Source organism: Hypanus sabinus, chromosome 5 (genome assembly GCF_030144855.1).
Source record: "Hypanus sabinus isolate sHypSab1 chromosome 5, sHypSab1.hap1, whole genome shotgun sequence".
Lineage (NCBI taxonomy): Eukaryota > Metazoa > Chordata > Chondrichthyes > Myliobatiformes > Dasyatidae > Hypanus > Hypanus sabinus.
The window spans coordinates 155,792,759-155,807,091 of NC_082710.1; the positions used below are offsets into that span (position 1 = coordinate 155,792,759).

Below are 14,333 nucleotides of genomic sequence, written 5' to 3' on the forward strand. Positions count from 1 at the left end.
TACATCTTCTCTATGGTGTCACAGTCCCTGAAATGGATATAATAGTTCAGTTGGAGTCTATCAGTTAGCCAGAGTCAATATAAGATCCCTGCCTTTGTACTCTCTGCTTTTCGTTATGAAAACTTGGATTTTGTACCCTTTGCTAATTATACCGAACATGCTCTGACATTTTCGCATACAGTACTGTGCAAATTTCTTGGCACATTTTCTGTATATAGCTAGGCTGCTGAAGGCCTTTGGACAGAACTACACTAATTTTATATATTGCACTGTACTGCTGCTGTAAAAAAAAATCATGATATATGAGTGATGATAAACCTGATTTTAATATGGGTCTCTATTGTGGACTGAGAGTGGGAATGGGGCAAGGAGAGGGTGATCATGGTCCAAATCATGAGACAGGGGCTGTGAGACTGGAGGGAGTGGGAAGTCCCGGAAAGACATTCTGTAATGATCAACAAACCAATTATTTGGAATCAAATTACCTTACCTGGTGTGTCAGGCTGGCAGTGTCTGCCCCCAGGCCACACCCCCCCTTATGTTGCTTGTTTTTAGTCTATTTCTACCCCAGTCAGCTACGAACCTTTAATTTCATGTGCCTTAATTTTGCTGATCAATGGTTTGTTTCTTTCTGAAAACCCATGCAGATGACATCTGCTTTCCCTTCTTAAAAGGCTTGCCTGTATTAGAATATTCCCCACAATGCATCTGGCTGCTAGGCTGAAACAAGAGAAAATAAGTCAATGCTGGAAATCCAAGTGACACAGGCAAAATGCTGGAGGAACTCAGCAGGCCAGGGAGCATCTATGGAAAAGAGTGCAATCGATGTTTCAGGCCAAGATGTTGACTGTTCTCTATTCCATTGATCTTGCCTTGTCTGCTGAGTTCCTCCAGCACTTGGTTGTGTTGCCTGGTCACCAGGATAGTTGTAAACCTTCCACCATCAGTTTTGTCCATTTCTCTGTCCAGTATGGTTATTTAGTGCTGGCAAATGGGTGAAAATATTGATCCCTACCTACAACAAATATGCTTTGTGTTTTTTTTTAGGATAATGAAGAATCAACAGAGTTCAGTATTTCATAGAGCTGTGTGCTGCACCTGATTTGCTTCAGACTCTAAAATGGATATGACGGGTGTCAGTCCTGGACTTGAGTACCAGCAGAAAAACTTTGTCTATCAATAGAACAAATATTTACCTTCACTCCTATGGAATGGCACTGTTATTTGAAGCACATTATTACAACATTACTAATGATTTCTGTATTTTTCTTTCAAAGCACTGTTAGAATGTATTACTGGGTAGGTGTCTGATACAAAATACACCCTCGCCAAACTAAGAGTTTCTAACCAAAGAATCGACCTTGAAATGCTGTTTATACAGTATGAAAATCAATAAAACAATATGTAAAACCAATTTTAAGAAAAACAATACAAACAACATTAGAATCCTACCAACCTACCTACTCCAAGTGATTTACATGAACAAATTGACAAGGATACTCAGATATACTAGATGTTCTCAAAGTGGGTGAAGCCTGTTCCAGCAAGGAAAGCCACTGCTACACATAAGAGTAAAACAGCACTAGGTGTGGATTGCCGTGTTGTATCGACTCTGACTAACGGCAACACTATATTCCCTGATGAACATTGAATGATTCTCCCTCAGTCCACATCATCCAGAGTTGTCAGGACAGGTGGAGCAAATGAAAGGGACTATCAAACAAATACTGATCAAATATTATGAGGAGGGTGTACTATGGCCCTCTGGCCTCCCCAGACTGTTGCTCTAAGTACAATAGTCATTGAACATTCTGTAAATTCAACCAAAGCTCTTCAGTCTGCTTCTCAATGGTTCTCCAGTGGAAGGAGGACACACAATTCCCATGAGGGAGTCCTGATCAAGAACCCATTGGGTGCTTTGTGGGAACAACCTTATCACATGCTATCAATTACTGATTCAGCCGTAAAGGTTGAAGAAAAAATAAATGGATGCACACGAGACACTGCAAGTGAGCAAAGACGACACCAGGCAATGAAGATGCAGATAGCAAACATTGAGGTTAACGTACAAGGAACCTATTCCTCAGTGCCTAGCCCATTAACCTGCAGTTATTAAATCACTAACCAGCCAGAAGATGTTGAAAAAATTCCTGAACCATTGAACACAAAGCTCAGTCCAATGTTGTTATTTTTGCATTGTTACCCATCTTGACGACTCGGCACATGCCAGATGAAATAAATTACAAAGTATTCTTACAGGTATCACATCAATTTCCAGATGCTGTTAATTCCTCTGGATGTTGGATATCCCAGTACATACCAGACACATTCCAAAAGTAGCAGCGCAATCACTTGAGTTGAGTATGTTCTTCTCTTAAGAAGTCATCTACTGGAGGGTCTTCGGTGACTGTAGGTGCCAATCCAGGATCCACAACCAGTATTCTGATCTCACAATCCTATCCCCATCTCTACTTGCTTATCATCACACAACAGGACTTAAACCAGGATCTTAAGGGGATTCCCTTAATTGACAACACCTATGCATGAGCTTGTTTATTGCGGGGAGGCTGATACATGGGCAGCCTCCACACAGTCCTTGACAGATCAGGGTCAATGTTCAGTAACTGGGAATGGAAGATTCAGATTCAGATTCAGTTTATTGTCATTTAGAAACCACAAATGCTATGCAGTTAAAAAATGAGACAACGTTCCCCCAGAATGATATCACAAAAGCATATGACAAAACAGACTACTCCAGAAAATCCAGGTAACGTTTGGCAATCCCCAACCCAGAGTCTGGAGATGCTGCTGCGTATTAATATCGCGCTACCATCTGGCCTCTTCCCCGGAAAGGAGCTCCAAATCCACCAGACAACAAGACCAAAAACTAAAGCTACAAGACCTGCACAAAACCACATAATTACAACATATAGTTACAACAGTGCAAACAATACCATAATTGATTAAAAAAAACAGACTATGGGCACAGTAAAAACTAGTCCAAGATGTTAAAGGACTGTAAGTTCAAAAGAAATCACCACAGTTTCCACAAGTCCCCAGGGTCCCGACAGACTCGCCATCCCACGCCGGCGGTAGAAGGGAGTATCCCCTCTATGGACTTCCAAGGCGCAGCGAGACTCAGCCTCACAGACGTAGCACACACCGAAAGCAACCTGAGTCCGTCGAAAGGACTCTGAGATCGTCGAACCTCCGAGCCGACGACCATCCCCTCCGGCACAGCTTCTCCGAGCACCATCCTCTGCCGAGCGTATTAAGATGGCCCCGCCAACGGCCATCGGCAACACAATCCCGAGGATTGGGGGCCTGTTCTTCCCAGCAGAGTCCCGGAGTTCTCAGCAGCTGCAGCAACGAAGAAGGTCTTCCTAGAGATTTCCCGATGTTCGTCCGTGCTCCCACATCCGTTTTCAATCGATTATGATTGTGCACGGCACCCCGCTTCACAAATGATGACAGGATGCTTCAATACTACAGCCTTCCTCCACTGCACTGCCATTGTGATGCATCATCATCTGCTACCTGCACAATTGAGGTCATGGGTGGATCCCTGTTCGGAACATCCCCCTTGACCTTACTGGCTTGGGTGGCACTACCACGGGCTAAGAGCCAGATGGTTAACCTCCACATGGCATTGCTCTTGGGATCTCAGGGACTCCCAAACCTCTCCACCACCACAAAGTGAAAATCCTCGGAGAAGAGATATTACAAAACTCACCAATGTTAGGTATTACTGTAGACACTTAACCATCACATGATCTTTTCCTTGTCCGGCATTGTGCTCTAACAACTTGGGGTCCTTCCTTCACACTTCTCAGACATATTATGGAAACACAGTCACCACGTGCGTCACACACCATCTTAATCTGGATCTTTTGTGCCAACACTATCTGTCTCATCTGTTGAGTTATGTCTAGTCCAGTCCTATTTGTGCATTCATTGGGGCATGGTATGCCAATGTTTAAACCTGAGATCGATGATAAGGTTACATCCTTTCAGGTGTTCACTGTAAAGGCTGCCTTTTGCATCAGTGCTAAAGATAACCTCAAAGTAGGGTATAGTTCTTGCAAATACAGATATCACTGATCTGAGTATAATAATGACTCTGCAATTTTCATTGACAATGATCACTATAATATCACAATCCAAAGTTCCTGCCAATAACTCAGAAACAGGTTGAATTCATGGAACGACACATACTTTATGTGTAGAGATGGAGAAAACATGCATAATTGTAAGTAATTGATGAGGATCCTGGTACTTGAATCTTGTCTTCCCTGTTATGAGACTTGCACGAACTTTGTCTTGTCCAGATATAAATATAGGGGGCTCTAGACAGAGGTAGTACCTTTGACGTCTGGCATGCTGCTCCCTACCAGACAGGGTGGACAGGCATCACCGGTCCTCATCCATCTCCCAAATCTCTGACATGTTGGTTCCAAGCGCCATACCCCAGTAAACCTCATCAGCTGGCGGGTTAAACCATGTGAGGGGGTGGTGTTAACACAGCACCACTGGGTGAAAGACTTCCATGATGAGATCACCGGCTGGGACAGAAAGGTTCTCAGATGAACTATAATGGCCACGTGTTCACAACCAAGGTGAGCCACCTAATTGGAGGAAATCGGCTGTGGTCAAACCTGGAGAGCGATGGGCTCTGCCAGGTTTCAGATGCACAAGACCGCATGATGTGTGCACCAAAAAGCTGGTGCAAAGCTTGTCATGACGGCACCCCAATGACTCCACCAGGAGTTAAGGGCACGAGAAGAAGAAGAAGGAAGTCACTCTGCAGCAAACATAGGACCAAAAGACATAGCAGCAGAAATATCCATTCAGCCCATTCAGTGTGCTCGGCCATTCCATCATGGCTGTTCCTGGATTCCACTCAACTCTTTTGGAAGAGGACAGCAAGGCTTTGAGAGGAAGTGTGGCAGCGGCCATTTTCAAATTGTCCAATTGTGTCTCAGATCGGAGTTCTGAGAGGCGGGACTGCGCAGGCGCGTGAGGAGGCCTGGGAAGGAGGGAAGATATAAAAAAGAGAGACTGAGTGAGGTAGTTCTCTTTTGGAAGAGGACAGCGAGGCTTTGAGAGGAAGTGTGGCGGCAGCCATTTTCAAATTGTCCAATTGCGTCTCAGATTGGAGTTCTGAGAGGCGGGACTGCGCAGGCACGTGAGGAGGCCTGGGAAGGAGGGAAGATATAAAAAGAATGCAGCCTTAAGAAGCAGGCAGCTTCATTTGCGGGCAGCAGAGTGTGCCGGGAGCAGTGTGTAGGGCTTGGGCTCAGGGGGCTTAGGCAGAAGAGGGCACAGTAGGCTTATCTTTTAGTTCTTGTTATTTTTCAGTTTTTCGAGAAGTATGAATGTGAGGGCAGCTTGTTGTTCTCGGTGTTGGATGTGGGACGTCCTGGAGTCTCCGAGCCTCCCGGACGTCCACATCTGCGCCAGGTGCACCGAACTGCAGCTCCTGAGGGACCGAGTTAGGGAACTGGAGCTGCAGCTCGATGACCTTCATCTGGTCAGGGAGAGTGAGGAGGTGATAGAAAGGAGTTACAGGCAGGTGGTCACTCCGGGGCCACGGGAGGCAGATAAGTGGGTCACGTTCAGGAAGGGGAAGAGGCAGGTACTAGAGAGTACCCCGGTGGCTGTACCCCTTGACAATAAGTACTCATGTTTGAGTACTGTTGGGGGGGGGGACAGCCTTCCTGGTGGAAGTGACAGTGGCCGGGCCTCCGGCACAGAGGACGGCCCTGTAGCTCAGAAGGGTAGGGATAGAAGAAAGAGGACCATAGTAATAGGGGACTCGATAGTCAGGGGTTCAGACAGGCGGTTCTGTGGAGGTGATCAGGAGTCCCGGATGGTAATTTGCCTCCCTGGTGCCAGGGTTCGGGACATTTCTGATCGCGTCCAAGATATCCTGAAGTAGGAGGGTGAGGAGACAGAGGTCGTGGTACATGTAGGTACCAATGACATAGGTAGGAAAGGGGAAGAGGTCGTGAAACGAGAGTATAGGGAGTTAGGAAGGCAGTTAAGAAGAAGGACCGCAAAGGTAGTAATCTCGGGATTACTGCCTGTGCCACGCAACAGTGAGAGTAGGAATAGAATTAGGTGGAGGATGAATGCGTGGCTGTGGGATTGGAGCAGGGGGCAGGGATTCAAGTTTCTGGATCATTGGGACCTCTTCTGGGGCAGGCGTGACCTGTTCAAGAAGGACGGGTTACACTTGAATCCTGGGGGGACCAATATCCTAGCGGGGAGATTTGCTAGGGCTACAGGGCAGACTTTAAACTAGTAAGATGGGGGGGTGGGAATCAATTTGAGGAAACCATGGGAGAGGAGGTTAGTTCACCAGTAGAGCAAGTAAATTGACAGTGTGTGAGGGAGGAAAGGCAGGTGATGGAGAAGGGATGCACTCAGCCCGAAGATGTAGGGGAGAAGAAAGAAAAGGATAATAAATTTGAATGCATTGTTAGGGATGAAAAGAGAGGAGGGGGTGGAGAGTATCTTAAATGTATCTATTTTAATGCTAGGAGCATTGTAAGAAAGGTGGATGAGCTTAAAGCGTGGATTGATACCTGGAATTATGATGCTGTAGCTATTAGTGAAACATGGTTGCAGGAAGGGTGTGATTGGCAACTAAATATTCCTGGATTTAGTTGCTTCAGGTGTGATAGAGTAGGAGGGGCCAGAGGAGGAGGTGTTGCATTGCTTGTCCGAGAAAATCTTATGGCGGTGCTTTGGAAGGATAGATTAGAGAGGTCCTCTAGGGAGGCTATTTGGGTGGAATTGACGAATGGGAAGGGTGCAGTAACACTGATAGGAGTGTATTATAGGCCACCTAATGGGGAGCGTGAGTTGGAAGAGCAAATGTGTAAGGAGATAGCAGATATTTGTAGTAAACACAAGGTGGTGATTGTGGGAGATTTTAATTTTCCACACGTAGACTGGGAAGCTCATTCTGTAAAAGGGCTAGATGGTTTAGAGTTTGTGAAATGTGTGCAGGATAGTTTTTTGCAACAATACATAGAAGTACCAACTAGAGAAGGGGCAGTGTTGGATCTCCTGTTAGGGAATGCGACAGGTCAGCTGACAGATGTATGTGTTGGGGAGCACTTCGGGTCCAGTGATCACAATAGCATTAGCTTCAATATAATTATGGAGAAGGACAGGACAGGACCTAGAGTTGAGATTTTTGATTGGAGAAAGGCTAACTTTGAGGAGATGCGAAGGGATTTAGAGAGAGTGGATTGGGTCAAGTTGTTTTATGGGAAGGATGTAATAGAGAAATGGAGGTCATTTAAGGGTGAAATTATGAGGGTACAGAACCTTTATGTTCCTGTTAGGTTGAAAGGAAAGGTTAAACGATTGAAAGCACCATGGTTTTCAAGGGATATTAGAAATTTGGTTCGGAAAAAGAGGGCTGTCTACAATAGATATAGGCAACATGGAGTAAAGGAATTGCTCGAGGAATATAAATAATGTAAAAGGAATCTTAAGAAAGAGATTAGAAAAGCTAAAAGAAGATACGAGGTTCATTTGGCAAATAAGGTGAAAGTAAATCCAAAAGGTTTCTACAGTTATATTAAAAGCAAGAGGATAGTGAGGGATAAAATTGGCCCCTTAGAGAATCAGAGTGGTCAGCTATGTGTGGAGCCGAGGGAGATGGGAGAGATTTTGAACGATTTCTTCTCTTCGGTATTCACTAAGGAGAAGGATATTGAATTGTGTAAGGTGTGAGAAACAAGTAAGGAAGTTATGGAACTTATGACAATTAAAGAGGTGGAAGTACTGGCGCTTTTAAGAAATTTAAAAGTGGATAAATCTCCGGGTCCTGACAGGATATTCCCGAGGACCTTGAGGGAAGTTTGTGTAGAAATAGCAGGAGCTCTGACGGAGATCTTTAAGATGTCATTAGAAACTGGGATTGTGCCGGAGGATTGGCGTATTGCTCATGTGGTTCCATTGTTTAAAAAGGGTTCTAGAAGTAAGCCTAGCAATTATAGACATGTCAGTTTGACATCAGTGGTGGGTAAATTAATGGAAAGTATTCTTAGAGATAGTATTAATAATTATCTGGATAGACGGGATCTGATTAGGAGTAGCCAGCATGGATTTGTGCGTGGAAGGTCATGTTTGACAAACCTTATTGAATTTTTTGAAGAAGTTACGAGGAATGTTGACGAGGGTAAGGCAGTGGATGTAGTCTATATGGACTTCAGCAAAGCCTTTGACAAAGTTCCACATGGAAGGTTAGTTAAGAAGGTTCAGCTGTTAGGTATTAATGCTGGAGTATAAAATGGATTCAACAGTGGCTAGATGGGACATGCCAGAGTGTAGTGGTGGATAATTGTTTATCGGGATGGAGGCCAGTGACTAGCGGGGTGCCTCAGGGATCTTTTTTGGGCCCAATGTTGTTTGTAATATACATAAATGATCTGGACGATGGGGTGGTAAATTGGATTAGTAAGTATGCCGATGATACTAAGGTAGGAGGTGTTGTGGATAATAAGGTGGGTTTTCAAAGCTTGCAGGGAGATTTATGCCGGTTAGAAGAATGGGCTGAACGTTGGCAGATGGAATTTAATGCTGAGATGTGTGAGGTTCTACATTTTGGCAGGAATAATCCAAATAGAACATACAGGGTAAATGGTAGGGCATTGAGGAATGCAGAGGAACAGAGAGATCTAGGAATAACAGTGCATAGTTCCCTGAAGGTGGAGTCTCATGTAGATAGGGTGGTGAAGAAGGCTTTTGGAACGCTGGCCTTTATAAATCAAAGCATTGGATACAGAAGTTGGAATGTAATGTTAAAATTGTACAAGGCATTGGTAAGGCCAAATTTAGAATATTGTGTGCAGTTCTGGTCACCGAATTATAGGAAAGATATCAATAAATTAGAGAGAGTGCAGAGACGATTTACTAGGATGTTACCTGGGTTTCCGCACTTAAGTTACAGAGAAAGGTTGTACAAGTTAGGTCTCTATTCATTGGAGCATAGAAGGTTGAGGGGGGATTTGATTGAGGTATTTAAAATTTTGAGAGGGATAGATAGAGTTGATGTGAATAGGCTGTTTCCATTGAGAGTAGGGGAGATTCAAACGAGAGGACATGATTTGAGAGTTAGGGGGCAGAAGTTTAAGGGAAACACGAGGGGGTATTTCTTTACTCAGACAGTGATAGCTGTGTGGAATGAGCTTCCTGTAGAATTAGTAGAGGCCAGTTCAGTTGTGTCATTTAAGGTAAAATTGGATAGGTATATGGACAGGAAAGGAGTGGAGGGTTATGGGCTGACTGCGGGTAGGTGGGACTAGGTGAGATTAAGAGTTCCGCACGGACTAGGAGGGCCTAGATGGCCTGTTTCCGTGCTGTGATTGTTATATGGTTATATGGTTATACACCTGCCTTCTCACCATATCCTTTGATACCCTGACCAATCAGGAAACTATTGTGGGTTGGTTGATTACTCCCTCTTGCCCCCTCCTTCTCTCCCCTCTAACTAACCCATCCCGCTCTCTACCCACTCCCTCTCACTACTCCCTCCTTCTCACCCCACCTTCCCTCTTCGTCTACCCCTTCTCTCTCCCCTTCCCTCTCCACCCCCCCCTCCCTCTCCCTCCTCCGTCAGCCCCTTCCGTCTTCTCCTCCCCTCCCCGTCCCGATCGTTCTTCTCTCCCCCACCCCTTTTCCTCCCTCTCCCCTTTTGTCCTACCGACACCAGCTCATGGTCTGTTATCTTGCTTCCGCCAGTTTCCCTCAGTTTCTATTTTGCCTTCCGATGCAGATTTCCGAAATGTTTCCTTCACCACCACCATCAGTCACTCTTTTTACTGGCAACATTGGAAGCCTTTCTCACGTGTAAAATTATTTTAATGTCACCTGGACCACGAACGATGAAGGACGGGCGCTATGACTGGGCAGTTTAGCGGGGCATCCTGCGCCAACCGGCACCGTGAGTAATCGCCGGAGAACACGTGCCGCTTCTACTGCGCTGTTCCGCTGGTCGTTCCTTCAAAATCCACCGGCGCCCCACACAACAGGAAGCGATGCAATAAGATGCATCTTTCGGGGTTCAGGGCAGGCAGTCAAAATCCATTCGTCATCGCTTCCAAATTGCAGCAACAACTGATTTTGGCTGTAGCCTTTTATTGATGCATTTACAAAAGTGCAAAGTACATTTATTACCAAAGTGCATATATGTCACCAGAGACAACCCTGAAATTCATTTTCTTGCGGACAATCACAGTAAATACAAGAAGCAGAGCACAATCACTGAAAGACTGCGCTCAACAGGACGGACAAAAACCAATATGCAAAAAAGCAACAAACTGCAAACACAAAAAGAGAAAAGATTATTAAAGAACAATAAAGGAATAATACACAATAATATCTTTTGCCTCTATCCTGATTACACAGGCAATGGGTAGAGGCGGTCAAATTTAAGATTGTACTGAAAGCCTCCTTGAAGTGCACTATAACACTCAAACTTGCTCCTGGGAATCTCCATACTTGGAGATTATGAGTTGTTCAAAGTGGGAGCACATCCAGGCATCTTGAGTCCATACTTTTGAAGCACATGGAAGCCCTGGGTAAATAGTTGGGTGGGTGGCACCACCTCAGACACTGAACATCTGCCCACTCCACAGGTACCTCTTCACACACTAAACATCTGTCCTCTCCACAGGTACCTCTTCACACACTAAACATCTGTCCTCTCCACAGGTACCTCTTCATACACTAAACATCTGCCCTCTCCACAGGTACGTCCTCACACACTAAACGTCTGGCCTCTCCACAAGTACCTCTTCACACACTAAACATCTGCCCCCTCCACAGGTACCTCCTCACACACTAAACATCTGTCCTCTCCACAGGTACCTCCTCACACACTAAACATCTGCCCTCTCCACAGGTACCTCTTCACACACTAAACATCTGCCCTCTCCACAGGTAACTCTTCATACAGTAAACATCTGCCCTCTCCACAGTTACGTCCTCAAACTAAACATCTGCCCTCTCCGCAGGTACCTCCTCACACACTAAATATCATCAGTCCCCTTAGAACTCACAGACTGCAGTTGGTGCCAGTCTCCCTCAATGCCATGTGGCTAACAACACTGAAGCTAGCCCAACTGATTCTCACATTATGCTTGTAAAATAAAGCCAATTGTTTGAATATTATTTTACTACTTTAGCTGTTAAAATTAAACATTGCAGATCCTGCAAATGTGTATCATCACACAAACCCAAAATAAATCAAATTTGAGCACGTGTACTTCAAATGAGGGGTGGTTCTGTTGGTGAAAATGCCTGTCAATGACAGAGGTCAGAGGGGAATGGCCAGACCAGTTCAAGCTGACAGCACATTGAACATGGAACATGAAACATCTACGGAACATTACAGGCCCTTCGGACCACAATGTTGTGCCGAACATGTAACCTACTCGGTAGAATTACTCTACAGCATAGCCCTCTATTTTTCTAAGCTACATGTACCTCTGTAAGCGTCTCTTAAAAGACCCTACTGAATCCACCTCCATCACCGCTGCCGGCAGCCCATTCCATGCACCCACCACTCTCTGTGTGAAACACTTAACTCTGACATCCCCTCTGCAACTACTTCCAAGCACCTTAAAACTATTTTAGTCATTTCAGCCCTGGGAAAAAGTTCTGGTTATCTGTCCAATCAATGCGTCTCATATCTTATACACCTCTATCAGGTCAACTTTCATCCTCCAAGGAGAAAAGGCCAAGTTCATTCAAACTGTTCTCCAAAGGCACACTCTCCAATTCAGGCAACATCCTTGTAAGTCTCTTTTGCACTCTTTCTTTAGTATCCACATCCTTCCTGTCGTGAGGTGACCAGAAATGGTGACCAGTACTCCAAGTGGGATCTGACCAAGGTCTTATATAGCAGTAATGTTACCTCACGGCTCTTGAACTCAATCCAATGACTGATGAATGCTGACACACTATACACCTTCTTAACAACACCTTTAGCATGCACAGCAGTTTTGTGTGTCCTGTGGACACAGATCCCAATATCTGTCTGATCATCCACACTGCCAAGAGTCTTGCCATTAATACTATATTCTGTCTTCAAATTTGACCTATCAAAATGAACCTCTTCACACTTATCTGGGATGATCTCCATCCGCAACTTCTCTGCCCAGTTCTGCATCCTACAGATGTCGTGCTGTAACATTTGACAACCCTCCAGACTATCCTTGTCTCATCAGCAAACTTACTAACACACCCTTCTACTTCTTCATCCAGATAATTTATAAAAATCACAAAGAGGCGGGGTCCCAGAACAGATCTCTGTGGAACACAATAGGTCCCCATCCTCCATGCCGAATACAAACCATCTATATCCCCATTTTGTCTTCTGTGGTCAAGCCAATTCTAGATCCACAAAACAAGGTATCCACGAATCCCAATTCTCCTTACTTTCTGAATGAGCCTTGCACGGGCAGCCTTATCAAATGCCTTGCTGAAATCCATATAAACTCCATCCAGTGCTCTACATTCATCAATGTATTTTTACACAAGGCGACAGTAACTCAGATAATCACACATTAAAACAGAGATGTGCAGAAGAGCATCGCTGGATGTACAACATGTCGAACCTTGAAGTGACACACATGAAATGCTGGAAGAGCTCAACAGGCCAGGTAATATCTCTATGGAAAAGAGTGCACAGTCGATTTTTCAGGACATTTCAGTTGAACAGACTATTTAGGGACAGTATTTTGCACAAAGTATTCATTAATTAATCATCTTGCAATTTAGAGGCCTGTCTACAAAACTGATCAAAATGTGATATAATTCTGTACTGGGATAGCAAGCCAGTATCTTAAAAAAGAAAAAGGGATGTAGGTATGGGACAAACTACATAGGCAGAAAAAGAACATACATTAAAAGCAGTAACAGTAGACAAACAATAGATGATGTTTATAGATTTAATGCATGATTCATGGCATAAGAATGGCAAACTCCAATGGAAATTTTAGCCCTTTATGGTCCAGAAGAAATTGAAGATAACATTAGATATTCGAATAGGAATAAACCAGACCAAACCAGATGAAGTGGATGAAGCATGAGAATCGCAGTGTGATGTGGGTAGATCTGTGGCAATCAAAGACCAGTTGTCACAGCCACGGATTCGGCAGTGCAGCAGATTTGGCAATTGCGCTTGTAAATATGCTCACGTCAGCTAATTATTGTTTAACTGTGATAGTATTTAACTCCAATCATTCCATCGTAGCATTTGTCGAGACTTGGACACAGCAATGCTTTGCTGCCTGCTTGCATTCAGTGTTGCCTGAGAAATTGGACAGTTGAGTCAACTGACTCTGAAGAGTAGTGGTATTTATTTTATTCTTAGTTGTTCTTTTCAGCTGCAGTATAGGCTTTGTTTTCCATTTGTGAGTTTTAGATATCAGCCCTGTTCAGCCTGCGTTTATTGTTTTCTTTGCCCTTTAACATGGTTTGCATGAAAGTCTATGAACTATGGAACTGCTTCAGTGTCTCTCACTCCACATGGGCCATGTCCGAACCTGGTGGCACCAGTGATGCAGGTGCGACTTATGGAAGGCTATCATAAGAGTGAAGAAAAGAATTCCCTGTGAAGTTAGTATTGGAATCATATGCACATCAGCTAAGGCAGGGTTTGCAGGACATTATTTCCTACAAGGCGAAACCTCACATCTTACATGGTTGTGATGCTTCACTCCAGAATAAGATGAACACATTTTATGCAAACTTTGCAAGGGGGAATAAAACTGTTCTTGGGTGAATCTCTGCAGCATCTGGTGACCCAGTGATATGTGTCTCAGAGGTCAATGTCAGAGTACCTTTCAAGAGGATGAACTTGCAAGACATCTAGACTTATAGTGTATCAGATAGGGTATGGAAATCCTGTGCAAACCAACTTGCTGGAGTGTTGAAAGATATCTTCAATCTCTTACTGGCTGTCCACAAAAACAGCAGCAAGATAGAGGATTGGGAAGCTTTTGCAAACCTACAGAAAGCAACTAAATGAATTATTATGAGGGAAAAGACAAAATCTGAAAGCAGCTAACAAACAATATCAAACTGGATAGAAAAAAAAATTCAAGTACTGTATATAAAAAATAAAATAGAGATGAGAGTGGATATAGGACCGTTAAAATATGAGACCAGAGAAATAACAACGTGGGTCATGAAGATGTCAAATGAGCTAAATGAGTATTTTGCATCAATTTTCTCTGTGGAAGACGTTAGCAGTGTGCCAGGTGTTGAGGAGTGTGAGGGATGGGAAGTGAGTGCAGTTACTATTACAA

At 44.2% G+C, this 14,333-nt stretch overlaps 1 protein-coding gene across 1 annotated transcript in view; it reads left to right on the top strand.

Annotated features, from left to right (window-relative positions):
* LOC132394799 (uncharacterized) overlaps positions 1-1,366 on the top strand; it is a 54,687-nt gene extending 53,321 nt beyond the window's left edge. Inside the window, exon 12 of the mRNA XM_059971206.1 lies at positions 1,048-1,366. Within this exon, the coding sequence (XP_059827189.1) occupies positions 1,048-1,083 (36 nt within the window). The 3' untranslated portion in view covers positions 1,084-1,366. The remainder of the gene's footprint in view (positions 1-1,047) is intronic.
* The last annotated feature ends 12,967 nt before the right edge of the window (positions 1,367-14,333 follow it).